At 35.6% G+C, this 12,600-nt stretch overlaps 1 protein-coding gene across 7 annotated transcripts in view; it reads right to left on the bottom strand.

The window, feature by feature from the left end:
- CASK (calcium/calmodulin dependent serine protein kinase) overlaps positions 1 to 12,600 on the bottom strand; it is a 213,740-nt gene that overhangs the window by 48,130 nt on the left and 153,010 nt on the right. For all 7 annotated transcript variants that reach the window (XM_032194542.1, XM_032194549.1, XM_032194569.1 and 4 more), the window contains one exon: positions 10,585 to 10,706. In XM_032194542.1, the coding sequence (XP_032050433.1) occupies positions 10,585 to 10,706 (122 nt within the window). The remainder of the gene's footprint in view (positions 1 to 10,584; positions 10,707 to 12,600) is intronic.

Raw genomic sequence — 12,600 nt, 5'->3', positions numbered from 1 at the left:
AACTTTTGAGGGGAAGAGATGGGAAAGGACACAACTGAACTGGGCACAACATGTCTCTGCATATTATTTTGATTCCCACTGCAGACAAATGACAAATGTTGTCCCTTACAGAGTCAAAATGACAAACATACACAAAACCCGAAATTCTGACCATGCAAACTTGACAGTAATGAAGCTAAATGCAAATTGGAAAACATTTAGTAAGTGTTTACAGCTTGTTAATGATGACATTTCTGAAACATGCAGAGGATACTACGTATTTCTTAGTGGTTAATGCCTCACTATTTGGAGAGGAGGGAATCTATTAACTCAGTCTATTTCAAGAACCACTAGAATAAAATTCCTTGACCCTTTAGCATGCTAGACATGAGAACTGCCTGTCAGATGTGGCCCTACTGAGCTGCCAGAACAGCATCTTGGGAAGGGCCAAATGAGCAGGGTTCTTTCTGCTGAGGATGAATGTAAGGACAGACAGCAACAGATATGGTATCTGTCTTATGGTAGAATACATTATATGTTTGTAGGCTTCTTTTCACAGGGAAAGCATATTCTTTAGCCCCTATGAAGTGCACAGCCAAAGGCCTGTAAATCCACTACCTTTGTAGTAACCCATGGTGTAAAAAGGAACCCAGAAAGAAATCTTCATTGCATTCAAAGAGTCTGGCTCTTTGATAGACTTGATTAGTAGTGACTTGATTACACAACACTTGGAAGGAAAGCATATAGTCTTTGCCAATGTTGGCAAGAGGCAGATATCAAGTGGCATTACATACATTATCACTCAATATTTTATCATCTCAATCTTGCATTCACATATTTTGTATGCTTGGAAACAATAGGGGAACTAGAAGGTTAGGGTATAGAACATTAAAAAGGTTTTCCATTCTGCTCTGTAAGTTAAATGGGGTATCTGTAGCTAAACCGTTTGATCAAAACTTAAAAAAGTGAAAATGTATCCAAGTTTAAATTCTGTCAAGAGGTTACAATCCTCTAGCAAAAATGCAGGCAGTCATGAAGTGTGGAGAAATCACACAAAGTTTGACCTGAAACTGAGCCTATATAAATCAGTGTAGTTCCATACACACTAAATCCACTGTGCTTATGTATGTGGGTGTAACCATTTTTTAACCTGTAATTCTTATACTGCTAGTGTTTTGACAAGCAATTTTAGCTTTTGAAATGATACAGCAAATACTTACGTGTATCACATGGTGCATTGCTCTTTACAGTCTTCACAGAACATCAAAGATTTTTACTTTTTTTTTTCTAAATTTATCTTTGATCTAGTTTTATTTTTAAACTGATAGAGTTGATAGCAGATTCAAAGACATGCTTATACTTATAGTGGCTCAGACAACATGGTCAGGTGACAAGATGTCCAGTAATATCTGACTTATATGATCTGTTCCTGTGCAAAGGGATAACTTTTTACCTTCAGCATACATTAGTTACAAAAGAAATGTAGCTCCACCAGAGAATTTACTCCTTTCAACAGAAACCAGTGCGGGCTATTCACTTACTACATAAATTCAGAGGTAAAAGAGTTAGGAAAGGACTATACTTTTACAAAATAAACTGCAATGTGTATGTGTTTTTCCATCCTTTTAATATGTTCCTGTTGATTTGCTTTATATTCACTGTGATTTTTTTTTTACTTGTGTCACAGAAGCACTGATACTAATCAATTATGTTATCCTTCAAAATCTTACAAGTCATTATTTCCTTCTATTTAATTTCAGGTGTCCCCAAAATCTGAAGTGCCTCCTTTTTCCACTGACTACCTTACCTTGTTCACATACAAGGAATCCAGACTCCAGTATCTAACAGCACTAAATTTCACAATATGTTTTATCATGAAGATTAATCCACTGGTACAATGAAGTAGGACTCCAGCCTATTAATTTGTCTTGTATTTTAAAACAAACTTAAATTAATGACTATCACAAAAATTCCATTGACTGTGGAAGCAGTCGTTCTCAAGAACTGAGAGCAGATGTAAAAAAAATATGACAGACAGTACATGTATATAGCTTGCTCATGAGGAAGAGGTTGCAAAATTCCACACCATGGGTCATATATGTAGGCCAACATACGTTGTTTCAAATTTGAAAGTGTGATAAACAAAGACAGGGATTGAATAATCTTACATAAATACATGCAACACTTTAAAACCATAGTGACAAAAACATTTAAATTTAAGTAGACTAAACTATACTCCCAACTCCTCATGAGCTCAGTGCAGACATCCAGTGTACTTTTAATTCCTCCTCTCTAGAGTACAAGGTACCTTCCATATGCCATCTAATCTTTTTCTCTTTCAGGAACTCCTTGCCACAAGTCCCTCTAGCTTTTTGTTTTGTTTTGCTTTTAGTCTCAACTATGTTCCTGAATCACAACCCAGATTTTTCTTTGTTGACATAGTAAACCTTTTAACTTCTTTTGGAAAGATTGAAAGAAACGAACCTAGGATGACACAACATTTCTGCTTTCAGTTAGTGCCAATGAACTTGCAGTAGCGATGTGAAAGACATGGGTGGTAATTATGTAGTTTAAAGAAGTATCATATGATGGTCCTCCTCCATTATTATTAGGTTTTGAGCATTACACTTTCAGGTGGATATCAAACAATGTAGAAGATTTCAGTGGAGGGCAACAAAACCAGGAGATTTTAGAAAATATGATTATGAAGACACCAAGAAGCTGATAAAAGTAAACATAAACATCATGGAAAACTAATCCCTCAATGCAAGAAGGGCTAAGACTGGATCACACCTTGATATTTTCTACAGAATAACCTTTGTCCCCAGCTTGCCCCCCACCTTCCAATATGGGCAAGTGATCTACAGTATTAACTGTAGACTCAGGTTAAGCCTAAACAGGTTTCAATCCCAATTCTGTCACTTGAAATAACCCCTCTGGGTTAGAACACCGTCTTAAAGAAGAGGACATCAATGACCAACAACTTCATTCCAGGGAGACAAAGAACCCAAATACAACTAGGTAAGGCTATAATGAGGGTCTAGAAAGAACATGGCTTCTCACCTGCTGTGTGACACCCAGTGTATCTTGCACTGGGAGGTGTGAATGTCAGGATTACAGCCATTTTTGTTTCTCTCTACCCATGTAAGTCTTTTGTAATGACATACTGAGAATAAAAATATACTGCAGCAAGCTCATTAGTACAGAGAACAGTCAATGTGCACCAGACAACTACTTGAATTACTGAGGCAGGATGCAGTGAGGCCTGACTGACTTCAAAGATGGAAGCATATTTTACTAGGATGTTACTGTACTGCCTTTGGGAATCTAATGTAGTCTAAGTGCAGACAGAAATACCAGTCTGAAGAAAACTCCCAGCACAAACAAACCAGAAGCATTATTGAACATTTGTGGACCATATCCTAGGCACTGTAGCATCCCTTCCAACTCAACACATTCCTTATTTTTTCCAGTTGTTAGAATAAGTCCCAAGCTCCTGGAGAAGTAAGATCATCCAAGAATAAGAAGTTTTAACAGGGGAAAAAAAAAAAAAGAATAAAAAAACATAGCCCTTATGGTTAAAAATAAATTGAAACTATTTTGAACTACACTCAACATAAAAAGAATTAAAGAAAATGTGGAAAGTCAACCATGAAAATGATCCTTTACATCTTAAAATAGTATTAGTGAAGTTAATTAAATGTTCCACAAGTGTGAGGAATGTGCTTTAGTGTTCTTTGACAGATCAGGGCCCAAAACCATAAGAATACAAAGTAATCAAAGGAATTTTTAGATTCTACATACTAAAATATAACTACACATTTATGCTTTTGGAATAACATAATGTTGATGTGCACAGACACAATGACAAACTATTGACACAAAAGAATTGATATTCGGTCAAGAGAGTGGGCTAAATAGTGTTATCCTCATTTAAAGTATGTTTTTTATTAAGCTGTATTTCACTTGATGATTCAACACATCAGTACTATGCTTAAAAATATTCAGAAATGACAGAACATTAGTTAGAAAGCAAACAGGCTAACTGCAACAAAACAACTGTTGAAGTGCCATGCAATCCAACCCAGAATTTTGCATTGTCATTAAGTGATGGATACATACATTTTTTCAAAAATGAATCTCAATCAACATAAATGTTAGTTTTATTTCTTATTTGCATTATCAGTCTTGTGTTTCAGAGATCCCATCACACATCAACATTATATATTAACAAAACATAGAAGAGAAATGGTTTCTGCTCTGAAGACTAACTATAAGACAATTCTCAATATAAGGCAATTCTCTATATAAATTTGTAAGACAGAGAAACAAGAAGAGCAAGAAAACAATGAGATGATGCTGACTAGCAGACTGATCTACATATCCTGGGAACAAAGAAAATAAAATTCAAGCACATGAAAGAAGTTGAAACTGAAAGGTATTTTAGAGAATGATTATGAAACAATGAAAAAGAAATTCTAGAAGAGACTCTGCTTTTTTTTTTTTTTTTTTTTTCTTCCCCAGATATGGCCTTCCAGACACGTTACCTTTTAGAGAAAAAGCATACTGTGCTGGTGATGAGGATGATGCAGTCCACCTGCTGAAAGCATTCTTCCAACAGTTCTCCCTAAGGCTTGGTCGCGGTTCCTTGTATACTACTTGGGAAAGGAGTTTCCATTGCAGTGGGATACAGTCCCTCCCACTCTCTGGGGCAGAGCATGCTGCCTCTGCTGGTCTGGGATAAAAGCCAGATTTGGTTCCTCAAATAGCAAGGTGCTGTCCTGCCAACATAGTTTCTTTCTTTCCACTTTTTAAAAAACAATTATTTTCCATTTGCCTTTGTCTTACAAACATATCAATTAAAGGATAATTAAAAATAGGAAAACAAGGTGATTTAAAAATGAGAAAGATTTATTTTGTCTAAGCATAACATGCTCTGGGGGAATTTGGCAAGACATCTAGTACACATACAATTTCTGATTTTTATTTGGGAAAAAAATGCATTCATGTTTCACTGAAACATGTTCCACTTACTAGTTTTAGCATAATCAGTATTCAAGAGGGTAAGGACAAATGTTGGTCAAAAAACCTTGAACCACACTATGTGCTACACATAGGAAATCATACTTATGCAAATGAAAATAAGGAAAAATGAGACATTTAACAAAAATATTAAAGCTTTTTATACTGAATTGCTGGGTTTGTTTTCTTTTCTGTATCACATACAGGAATTCCACCAGTCTATTAATGGTTTAAAAGAAGTGAAAGAAAAGGGAAATGAAGGCTTTGTGAAAATAGAAATAAAAATGTCTCTTGATTTGCTTTTATCAAATTGTAAAACAGATTTTTCAAATTTGCTCAGAAAAGTGCAAAGCGGGGATAAATACATGAAAAGTTTCGAACATTTTCAAAAGGAGAACTAAAATGTCAATCATGGCTGGACACTGCTGAATGGCTGATACTTTAATAAAAGACATTCATGTGTCCTGCCAACATCTAACATTGGGAGGGTAAACAGAGCAAAACAAAATAAATCCAGTTGAAAGTTTTAGCCAACCATGTAAGATGCTAAACTGAGGACCCAACAACATTCTTTTTAGCAAAAGAGAAAATATGTTTCCTTAAAAGTCTGGACTTCAGGACTGAATCTGTTTGGATGACTGAGTTCAAAAGAAATATTAAGGGAACTCTGAAATGTGCATGCATGCATGTTCCTTTGAAGCGTTACCAAAAGCAGACAAGGAAAACAGACATAAAAGTGAGATTCTCTTGAAAAATCAGTATGCTTTAATAAATATATGCACTTTGAATATAAATTAAACTCTAAAGGGAAGAAGTAGCTAAACATACAGATATGTTTCAGACAGCTACTCCAAAAATTATTTCATTTCATTTAGGTAAAACTATACACGTGCAATGTATTACACCAGCAAAAGGTAAAATAAAATTTCTTCAAAACTCATCCTGTTTCTATTTCAGACACATTTACAGAAATAGCAACACTTACCTCAAATAATCTGTCTAGGAAAATAATGCAACAAACTTCTTAAGTTAACGGCCAAAAGATATCAGCCTAGAGCATGCTATCTGACTGAGGACAGACACAGACAAAGCTAGCAGCACAGAGAGGCCCCAGTCACACAAAAGCTGATATTGTTCTCCCGCTGAGCAAAAATCTCACTTGTAAATCGAACGACATCTGCATTCAGAATCACCCACAGAAACCGTCCCTGGAGAGGTGACCAGACTACTTGACTCAATAGGAGAAAGTTTTCTCGTCTCCTTCTATGTAGGCAGCTGTGTAAAATAGCAGCTTCCAGTTTTACTTTTTAGCAAACCTGGCTTCCTTTGATATATTGATAGAGATCAAACACAATTGTTAAGATCTTCCCCATTAGGTACAGCCTTTGAAGCCCAGTATACTTTTCAAAACAGATAATCATTAAAGTAATATCTTTTGTTACGATACAGAAAACACCAAATACTAATGTCTCTAAAATTAGTAATCTCCTCACATTTGTTTCCAACTTCTTGATCAGTACTGCTGACAAAAGACAGCAGTGCCTCCCAGGATCTTTTTCATGAAAGTCAATTAAAAAATCTTAATCAAATCATTTAACAAGGTTTCTAAAAACCTGTCAGTGGTAATAAAAGGCTGTTTCACTACTTAAATTTACTTCCCTTTTTCCATAAAGTTACTTATATCCTTTACTTAACTTCATTACATTCTTTATGATCTAAACTGGATACCAGAATGAAACAATCTATAAAGTTTTATATAGTCATAAACCCCAAAATTTCTAAGTCCCAAACAGGAATGTCCTACAGCATTCACTGTAATTATGATCACCACATTTCTAAAAGAAGTGAGAAAAAATACCTGTCCAACCCAAAGTTACTTTTTACATTATAAATATCTATTATTAAACAATATTTATATATATATACACATAATGAATATTTCCAAATGCTTGTTTCTAGAAGGGTCTTTTCTTTACTCTCCTTGGCAAACAAAATTAAGATTTTAATACTGAATTATTTAACTTCTGTACAGTAAAACAAGCAAACAACCCCCCCCAATAGTTTCTGTAAAATTGAAGCTATTCAATAAACTCACATGAGGGCATGCTGGTATACTGCAGGATGGGCCCTAGAGTGAATATAAATTATTTTATAAGCAATTGTCACCTTTTTCCCCTTATTTTGAACGGCTTTGTCACAGAAGTGGAAAGAGACTTCAGATAGTTATCTAAGTAGACATACAGAAATGAACCAATTAAGAACTATCAACGGGATGCTAAGAACCCTGCTTTCTGCGGCCCTCAGAGGTGCCTGTTCAGAAGACATCATCTATTTTGTGATCTATACAATCTGAAAAAAAAAAAAAACCAGCAAGTTTGCACTCTTAACACAGAGACTAGCCTTTTATTTCCTCTCAGAAAATAAGTTAGTTCAGAAGCAAAAGAAGGTATTTCAGCAGCAGGAATGATCTATCATCATGTGCCTAATCTAAAAATAAGGATAACTCTTGAGAAAGAATAAGAACATGAGAACAAATTTAACTGTGGAAAACGGCCAAGAAAGAGGAACAGCAGTTTTTAATGCAAAGTGACAACTTAATGACAGATTACAAAATTCCTTCTTAGTGGAATGTAATATTTCATAGGTGACTTGTTCTGGTGACTTCATTAACCCCAAATACTGGAGAGGAATAAACGGTTTCCCCAACAGAACTTCATTGAAGTACAGACCAGGAGCTCTTCAAAGTTCTGAGAGGAACTGGCGTTGTATCAATGCATAAACAGAAGGTAAGCTCCCTCATTCAAGTTTCTGAAATGTAGAACCTACCCTTTCAAATAACAGCCTTTAACTGGCTTCAGTCTTTCATATGTGTATTTTATAACACTGGAATCTTCTAGAATTTTATTTTGTATTATTCTCTTCCAGATATCTTTGGGAAGATTCTATCATCACCCTTACATACAGCACAATAAAACAAAACCACTTTTTGATAGTGTTTTTCTTCTCACAAATATATTATTACAGAGTGCATTTAGAAGTATCACTTTCTAAGAGAATGACCATGACTTAAAAAGAATGACAAACATGACATAAATTCACTTCAGTATTTTCCGGTTTAATAGGCTACAGCAGACCATTAGAGAAATATTATCATTACTGAAATACAATGAACAGACTACTACCGTAAAGAACAGAAAAAAGTAAAAACATTGCAGAAGCATGAGTTAATGCCTAAAAGACTTATCATGAAGTGAAATACTTCAACAAATGCCATCTAGTTTGAAAAAAAAAAAAAAAAAAAAAAAAAAAAGAAGTTATATGATGACATAATAGTCATAGAATCAGTCATAGAATGGTTTGGGCTGGAATAGACCTTAAATCATCTGGTTCCAACCCCCCTACCATGGGCAGGGATGCCACCTCCAAGATCAAGTTGCCCAAGGCCCCATCCCCATCCAGCCTGGCCTTGAACACTTCCAGGGATTATTCCCACCTACCATTCTTTGATTTTCAGAGTACAGTGTTACCAGAGCATTCATACTTTCAAATGACACTAAAATAGAAGATGTTGTTCACTCACTAGTGGTTACTCAGTCCACAGGACTGCAGTATAACTAATCTAAAAGGAACACCCTCAAAATACAAAGAATTGTTGACATTGGGTCCTCAGGGTCAAATTTTTTGCTCTACAGATTTGCTATCTTGTGTTGGAGTATGCTAATGTAGACATAGCTCTGCGGATTTGTTTCCTTCATCTGAGTGTTTTCTTGGTGGAATTTGTAGGTTGCTTTAGAAAAAAGCATAGTCTTGCCTGAAAGCAAGTCACCTGTCTTCAACATGAAATATCCACATACCCTGAAATCAAATCTGGGAAAGTTTTTCAGCTGATTGTACTGGGTCTGGCTGGGATGGAGTTAACTTTCCCTGCAGTGGCCCATACAGTGCTGTGCTCTGCACTTGCAGCTAGAACAGCACTGGTATCACACCAATGTTTTGTCTATTGCTGAGCAGTGCTGGCACTGCATCAAGACTCTCTCCACCCCAGCCAGCCCTAAACGGACGGAAGGGATATTCCATACCATGTGGTGTCACACTCAGCAATAAAAGGTGGGAAAGGGGAAGAAGACAGGGGGCTTTCATGATGATCTCTGTCCTCCCAAACAGCTGCTACACATATTGAGGCGCTGCTTCCAGGGATCTGGCTGAACATTGCTCGTTGATGGGAAGCAGGAAATATTTTTTTTTCTTCCCTTTGTGCTTCTGATTGGCTTTTACATTTTTTTTCTTTTTCTTTCTAGCATACTGTCTTCTCCTCCCCTCTTCTTTTGAGGAAGGGGAATGAGAGAGTGGTTGTGGTGGAGTTTAGCAGCCCAGCAGGGTAGAACCACCACACTACTTTTTGACCTTTGTATTAGATCCTAATACTGTGTAGACACAGAAGCCAATGAAACATGATTTGCATCTGAATTTGTCCTTCCAAGAAGGTTTTGGAACTAAATATGAGGGATAAACTGTAAGCTTGCAGTGATGCTGAATGTCCCTGTTGTGACCAAGAGCTGAAGTTCAGCAAACACTTCTACCTCAAAGTTGAATGTGTGTTTTCCCAAATTCACACAATTTTGGAGGAAGCATGATGTATCTGCTTGTGAGGCATGCTTTGTTAAAAGCCATTGAGAAATATAAATGGGATTTTTGCATGTGACAAGCTAGGAGGCAACCTTGAAAGCAGGAAGTTCTTAAGTCACAGAAGTCTTTAAGTCACATGCGAGCATTTTTCAAACACCACACTACTTGATTTTCAAAATTAATTTTGCAAAATGGAGCAATTTTCTTGGAAGAAAAATCTATGAATCATCTGACATCACAGTTCATCTGGACATATAGTCAGACAGTGAACTATGTTGAAAGATAGCTAGTGAAGAATTGGAAACCAGATCTTGATTATGCCGTATCACGAGGCACTAACCTGTATCTTTCAACTCTGTGATTTTTGCATGCTTTTTTGTGGAACATCAGCTGTTGTCTTATGTATTAATGGCTCTCATGAACCTCAGGCTAATGTTGATTTAGATGACTGTGGCTATCGCTTACTTTGTTTAAGTATAGGACAGAAACTGGCACGCTCAGGTATTTCACACAGAAAAATGTCATATTTTTCATATTTTCAAGAATATCCATAGAATTTTTCTAAGATTATTACTTAAAAATAGTAATAAAAAGAAGTCAATATGCACAGTTATAAAATTACATTTTGGATTTAAAATAAAAAATAAAATCCAGCACTTACCACATGAAAAAAGCTTATTACGATAAATTATTTTAAAGTACAGCAACTAATTCAAACCAAAGCATGAATCACTTACATATGATTAAATTAACTCTAATCTTTCTAAAATATTCTGCATGTATAGTACAAAAATGTACTTCTTTTGTCAAGTGCTAGTTGTTTTTTACAATCCACATCTAAATAAATTAACTTGCTATGAAACAACAAAAAAGAATATATGCAGGATAAAACCAAATTCTGGCTAATGAACAACAGATACAAAAATGTATTCAAACTGTTTATCTCAGAAAACTTACATCTAGTAGCGTGTGAAGATGCTGATCCTGGAAAACACTGTGAAGAAAATCTAAGTCTTTTTCACTGCAATCTGTAAGTGCATGAATTTCCTCCAGGCTGTCGAGCACCTGTGAGACTGCTCCTATGGGGCAATAAATAGGAGGGGGAAAAAAAAAATTAAAACTCGATAGAGCAAAGACTCATGGCAAACTGAACTTTGGAAAAGGAAACTTTTACTAATCTTGTATAACTGGAGCAGGAACTTAAAAAAGCCAGAGTTATACAGGAAAACACACTGAACAAACTTCATGAATATCAACAGTGCCCATATGTAATTATTCATAAGAAATGGTTTAACTGAAGGGAGGTTAAAAACTCTCTCAGGTATTTATTAAGTTTTGCTGGGTTGTACTTAGTCTGGTTTCCAACAACGTCTTATGAAGTCACTTGGGTTATCTGCTCAACCACCTGTCCTCACCATTTTTACTTCGACCTTCCCTTTCTTCACCTTTTGAACTGTTGGCCCATTTCAAATACACATCCCAAATTGGTAGAAATTTGAAAGAAACAATGCATTCAAAATTCTTTTTAAAATCAGCATCTGGATAAAGGAGGGAAGACAAAGAAAGACCTGACTGCTTTGTCCTCTAGAGTACGAATAAAAGGCTGTAAGGTTAGCTCAGATTTTTTTTTTTTTTTTTTTTTTTTTCTGTTCTGCTTGCCTGGTTATCTCAAAACCAGACTTAGCACTTGCTGTCTTTTGAGAACAATGGATTGTTTTGGGTCATTGAAAGATGGGGTGATTTTTATATGGGTAAGGGTGAAAGAAAAAATGAGGGATATGGAGACATAAGGGAAAACCGGAAGGCATTGTGGAAGGTGGAAATCCATGAGGAAAGTTCAACTCATAGCTGGGAAGGACAGATAAACACAACATAAATCATAGTAAAACAGATAGATATAAATCTATAAAATAGATTTTTATTTTAAATATAAATCTATAAAAATATAGATTCCTTGTGGAATACCTTGTTTTAAAAATCAGGTATTGATGGAGGCTGCCACTTGTTAGCATTACTAAAATGCTGACATTGGCTTATCTAAACACTTATAGCTCATGTCTTCAGATTTTCCACCATGGTATAAGCAACTGGAAAGATGGTATCTTATGATTCAGTGTTAGCCTGTAAAAATGCCAGTTTTTGACAGTCAGCTGCAGAATGCTCTCTCATAAATAAATTCTTAACTCTGGATACAGAATTCTACACATTCTGCACTTCAGTAATTTCTCCTTAATGCATGTTGTCTGCTTCTTACTCACTTGCTGGTGGCCTAGTTACGACAGTCAGACAATATATATGAAATTCTAAAAAAAATACTCTATTTCTTGAAATTCTACTCTATTATATATGAACAATTCTTATCATCCCTTAGGTGTTTTTGTAGCCTATTGTATTTTCAGAATAAATAATAATAAAAATTAATAAAGATGAAAAGCCACCCCCTCCCAACCACACAAGGAGTCAAGTTAATTCAGTTACTTCTCTGAAAACCTTAAAAAAATGGAAACTTAATTAAATACACAAAAACTACTAAACAAGACTTGTGATGAGTAAGTTAAAAATCCAGAAAGTTGTATCACATTTAGTAAAAGTCTTAACCTCAGATTGTCTTCTCATTTCTTTGGACACCACGGTTAAGAACTACAGTATTCCACTTGCTCACAACTCATAGGTCATAAGCAATAAGAAGACTTGTTAATCCTCTGTCATTAAATGTGTCTGACTACTTATTTGCAACTGATTTATTAACGTAGGTTACATTTCTTTAAAAAAGTGGTGGCTGGATAGCAAGGAGTAAGACATTGTTTGCCTCATTGTAGTTGCTGTACATCAGAGCTAGTGTGCTGAAGAAGAGAAAAAACAGCTCCATCTTTGACAGTGAATAAGTATGCTTTGCTTAGAGGAACCTTCTATACTCCTCTGCCTGCAACATATCTTGCACACTTGGAGACACAGCAGGAAACCTGAGGAAAT

This window comes from Aythya fuligula, chromosome 1, assembly GCF_009819795.1.
Source record: "Aythya fuligula isolate bAytFul2 chromosome 1, bAytFul2.pri, whole genome shotgun sequence".
NCBI classification, from domain to species: Eukaryota; Metazoa; Chordata; class Aves; order Anseriformes; family Anatidae; genus Aythya; species Aythya fuligula.
The sequence above is the reverse complement of the archived record's forward strand: the minus strand, read 5'-3'. Positions and strand labels throughout refer to the sequence as shown.